General features: G+C 40.3%; 1 protein-coding gene across 1 annotated transcript; it reads left to right on the top strand.

Moving 5' to 3' along the window:
- Positions 1–217: 217 nt before the first annotated feature.
- On the top strand, positions 218–1,090 carry ORYCUNV1R1522 (vomeronasal 1 receptor oryCunV1R1522). Its single transcript, NM_001167211.1, is given in 1 exon segment — positions 218–1,090. A coding segment is annotated over 1 exon segment (873 nt).
- Positions 1,091–4,795: the final 3,705 nt, after the last annotated feature.

The following is a 4,795-nucleotide window of genomic DNA, read 5'->3' as shown; positions in this document are numbered from 1 at the left end:
ATATAGAAGATTTGAACATTTCACCACCTGTATCTCAGATCTGCTAATCATCATATTCTTCAACAGATTCCATTTTTTATAATTTCACAATACAGTCTATGTATTTTTAGAGGAAGCCAAATTAATCTAATTAAAACATCTAAACATGCTTGAGATAATGTTTACAAGTGACGCAATTTATAGCTTTATTCTAATATGTCAGATTTGTATTGGTGTCATGGCAAACTCACTGCTCTTCATTATATACACATATACATTCCTAATTGAGCCTCATCTGAAGAAACCCATAGATTGGATTTTCATGCACCTGACAGTGGTCAATATTTCAACCATTATAATCCCATCAATACCAGAACTCATGTCATCCTTTGGAGTCAAAAATTTCTTTGATGATATTGGTTGTCAAACATTTCTGTATGTATCCAGAGTGATTCGAGGTCTTTCCATATGTACTACCTTTCTCCTAAGTGTATTTCAGGCCATCACTGTCAGTCCCAGTCATTCTAAATGGGCAAGACTGAAATCTAAACTCTCCAAGTGGATTTTCCCATCTTTACTCTTTTTTTGGGTCATCAACATGCTGATCTACATCCACGTCATTGAAAGTGTAAGAGCCAAATTGAATTTCACTGTAGTTGGTCAGGGATATGTAAATGCACACTGTCAAACCCGGGAGCTCGGAGAGTATGAATCAAGGTCATTTATAAGTATCATAGTGATTCATGATGTAGTGTTCCTGGCACTGATGATCTGGTCCAGCCTCTACATGGTGTGGATCCTCTACAGACACCGCAGGAAGGCCCAACACATTCACAACTTCAGTCTCTCTTCCAAGATGTCTCCAGAAATCAAAGCCACCCACACAATCCTTTGGATGGTATTTTGCTTTGTGTTCTTTTATTTGTCAAACAACTGTTTGACCCTTTATGGATTTTATGCATCTGAGAAAAATGCAAGGTTGGAGGGTGTTGGTGGAATTTTATCATCATGCTACCCAACATTTTGCCCCTTTTTTCTGATGAAAAATAACAAAATTATTGTCAAACTGACTTCCATCCTTTCAAATATGAGAATGACCTTTTGTCCATGAGCTTTCAGTGGCTGATCTGACATCATCTTCAACAGAGGAGTCTCCATCAAGTTTTATATGAGGAAAAGAAGCCACAAGCCATGGGGCACTGGAAATGGGGCTAGTTTGAGTTGAACTAGGTAGTCCATTTAAAATAATTCATGTTTTGATATGTTAATGTGAATCAAATGTATTAATCTTTTTTTAAAAGATTTATTTTATATACTTGAAAGAGTTGCAGAGAGAGGTAGAGACAGAGAGGTCTTCCATTTGTCAGTTCACTCCCCAGATGGCTGCAATGGCTGGAACTGTGACAATCCAAAGCCAGGAGCCAGGAGCTTCTTTCAGGTCTCCCACATGGGTGCAAGGGCCCAAGGACTTGGGCCATCTTCTACTGCTATCCCAGACCATAGCAGAAAGCTGGATGGGAAGAGGAGCAGCCGGGACTAGAACCAGCACCCATATGGGATGCCAGTGCATTAACCTACTGCACCATAGCACCAGCCCCAAAATGTATTAATCTTTATATTGATTACTTACTAAGCAACATTTTGGGTTAAATGATTGTGTTGTATATCATTAACCTAACTTAATCTGCTTGCTTTTGGGCCTTTGAATGGAGCTACTGGAAAATACAAAATTACATTTCAGCTTGCCTTATATTTCTGTTAAACTGTGCTGATCATAATGACTTCCCTTATCCATTCAATAAATAACACTGACCTTGCATATTTTCAGAACTCACCTAGAGGTTGGATGTGCCCCAGTGACCAAAAGATAAAGTGAAGCAAAAAGGGCACTCAAGAATGTCTGTGATGCTGGAAAAATAGTTGTATTTTGAATAGCTGGAAAATAGAGCTGAATAAGAGTTTGGGAAACTAAGACACTCTGGCAAAAAGATCTCTGTGAGTGAGATCCCAGTGGAAAGAACAGGTCTTCAAAGAGGGAGGTGCCTTTCTCTGAAGGGAGGAGAGAACCTCCACTTTGACTATGACCGTGTCTAAACAAGATAAGAGTCGGAGAACTCAAGGGGCTTCCATAGCCTTGGAAACTCATAACTGGTGCATAGGGAGATTACTGATGCCATAAACAGGAGTGTCAATTGGTAAAGTCAACAACAGGAGTCACTGTGCACTTACTCCTCATGTAGGATCTCGGTCCTTAACGTGCTGTACACTGAGGCTTAATGCTATAACGAGTACTCAAACAGTATATTTCACTTTGTGTTTCTATGGGGGTGCAAATGACTGAAATCTTTACTTAATGTACACTAAACTGATCTTCTGTAAAAAAAAAAAAAAAAAAAAAGAAAGAAATTATCAATTCCCAACTTGACTCTCACTGGGATTAAACATGACAATAGGTCTGATCTGATTTCATCATCATTTAAAAAAAATCATCTATTATTTTTCACTTTATGTTTCTGTGTGGGAGCAAACTGTTGAAATCCTTACTTAAGGTATACTAAGCTGATCTTCTGTATATTAAGATAATCGAAAATGAATCTTGATGTGAATGGAAGGGGAGAGGGAGTGGGAAAGGGGAGGGTTGTTGGTGGGAGGGACGGTATGGGGGGGAAGGCATTGTAACCCATGAGTCGTACTTTGGAAATTTATATTCATTAAATAAAAGATAAAAAAAAAAAAAGAGTTTGGGAAACTGTGGGAGATTCAATCCTTAATATATAGTACGATGCAGGGGCATCTCCCAGCATCTAAATAAATGCATCCATAATGATCACCTCCCCTTTTACACTGATGTATTTATTATTTGGATCCAATCCATTGGCTATCAGTGAAAAGTGTCTCTACATTTAAATACTCATCAGCAGGGGCCTGATTCTTCCCCATTGTGCATGGTGCATTGGCTTACAGTATATTTACTTTACAAAACCTTTCAGCCAACATCAGTTTTTTCTCAGTTTCATCTCTCACATCTTAAATTCTCTGTTCACCTGAGCAGATTGTTCAGTTCCAGACCAAAGGGACATCACACTGACTGTAGCTTGAACCTTTGCACATATCTTTGTTCCCCAGACTAAGGAATTCTACTTTGCCTGTCCAAAGACTTCAGGGCTTCGATCCCAATCTTACAAGAGCTCCCTTTTACCCTCTCTTCAGTGTTCTGTGGTTCAAACACATTATCTAATGCCAGAAGGAGGCTCTTCCCAGGCAGAACCTCAGTTTTCTCCATGAGGTTTTAAAAATTGTTCTTTATTTTAATGGTGACATCTGGAAATACACCTCAGAGGCCTTCTACTTAAACACTGCTTCATTACTTCATGGCTGTCTTTCCTCCCCTAGTTCTTTGTTTCCCCTCAGGAAGTGTTGCTCTTCATGGGTGGCCATGGATGCCTGTGGACAGCTCTCCAACTCCTGCTCTGCCCTCCTCCCCATCATGGTTTCATCTTTGTGATCAATGGAGTTTAAAATTTTTTCCTTGTATTTCCAAATTTAATTCATGTCTTATGATTGGCTATCTTCTTCAAAAGTACTTTATTTTTAATATTATTTATTTATTTGAAAGTAACAGAAGGAGAGGCAGAGGCAGAGACTGAGAGTGATCTTCCCTCTGTTGCTTCACTCCCCAGTGGCTACAATTGTCAAGGCTGGCCCAGGTTGAAGCCAGGAGCTTAATCCAGGTCTCCATGTGGGTGCAGGAGCCCAAGGACATGGGTCATCTTCTGCTGCTTTCCCAGGTGCATTAGCAGGGAGCTGGATCAGAAGTGGAGCAGCTGGGACTTGAAGCAGTGCCCATATGGGATGCCAGTGTTGTAGGCAACAGCCTTACCAGCTCTTCCACTGTGTAGGCCCCCAATGCATTTTCTAGATGTTATTTTTTAAAAAACTTTTATTTAGTGAATATAAATTTCCAAAGTACAGTTTATGGATTACAATGGCTTTTCCCCTATAACTTCCCTCCCACCCGCACCCCTCCCATCTCCCGCTCCCTCTCCCATTCCATTCACATCAAGATTCATTTTCAATTATCTTTATATACAGAAGATCGATTTAATATATATTAAGTAAAGATTTCATCAGTTTGCACCCACACAGAACATAAAGTGTAAAATACTGTTTCAGTACTAATTATAGCATTACTTCACATTGGACAACACATTAAGGACAGAGATCCTATATGAGGAGTAAGTACACAGTGACTCCTGTTGTTGACTGAACAATTTGACATTCTTGTTTATGGCGTCAGTAATCTCCCTAGGCTCTAGTCATGAGTTGCCAAGGCTATGGAAGCCTTTTGGGTTCACCAACTTCGATCTTATTCCTACAGGATCATAGTCAAAGTGGAAGTTCTCTCCTCCCTTTGGAGAAAGGTACCTCCTTCTTTGATGGCCCGTTCTTTCTACTGGGATCTCATTAGCAGAGATCTTTCATTCAGGTCTTTTTTTTTTTTTTTTGCCAGTGTGTCTTGGCATTCCATGCCTAAAATATTCTCATGGGCTCTTCAGCCAGATCTGAATGCCTTAAGGGCTGATTCTGAGGCCAGAGTGCTGTTTAGGACACCTGCCATTCTATGAGTCAGCTGTGTATCCCGCTTCCCATGATGGATCGTTCTCTCCCCCTTTTTATTCTAGATGTTATTTTTTAAAGTAGCACAATACTCAGCAGTTTATCTTGCTCCATGAATGTTCACTGTGGCCATACCCAGGCCCCAGCACCCAGATCCAGACCAGCACAGCTGCCCTCACCCTTCCCTGGCTGCACCCCG

This window comes from Oryctolagus cuniculus, chromosome 18 (assembly GCF_051225735.1).
Source record: "Oryctolagus cuniculus isolate XC-2025 breed Fujian yellow rabbit chromosome 18, ASM5122573v1, whole genome shotgun sequence".
NCBI classification, from domain to species: Eukaryota; Metazoa; Chordata; class Mammalia; order Lagomorpha; family Leporidae; genus Oryctolagus; species Oryctolagus cuniculus.
This window is presented reverse-complemented; position numbering and strand designations above follow the sequence as displayed.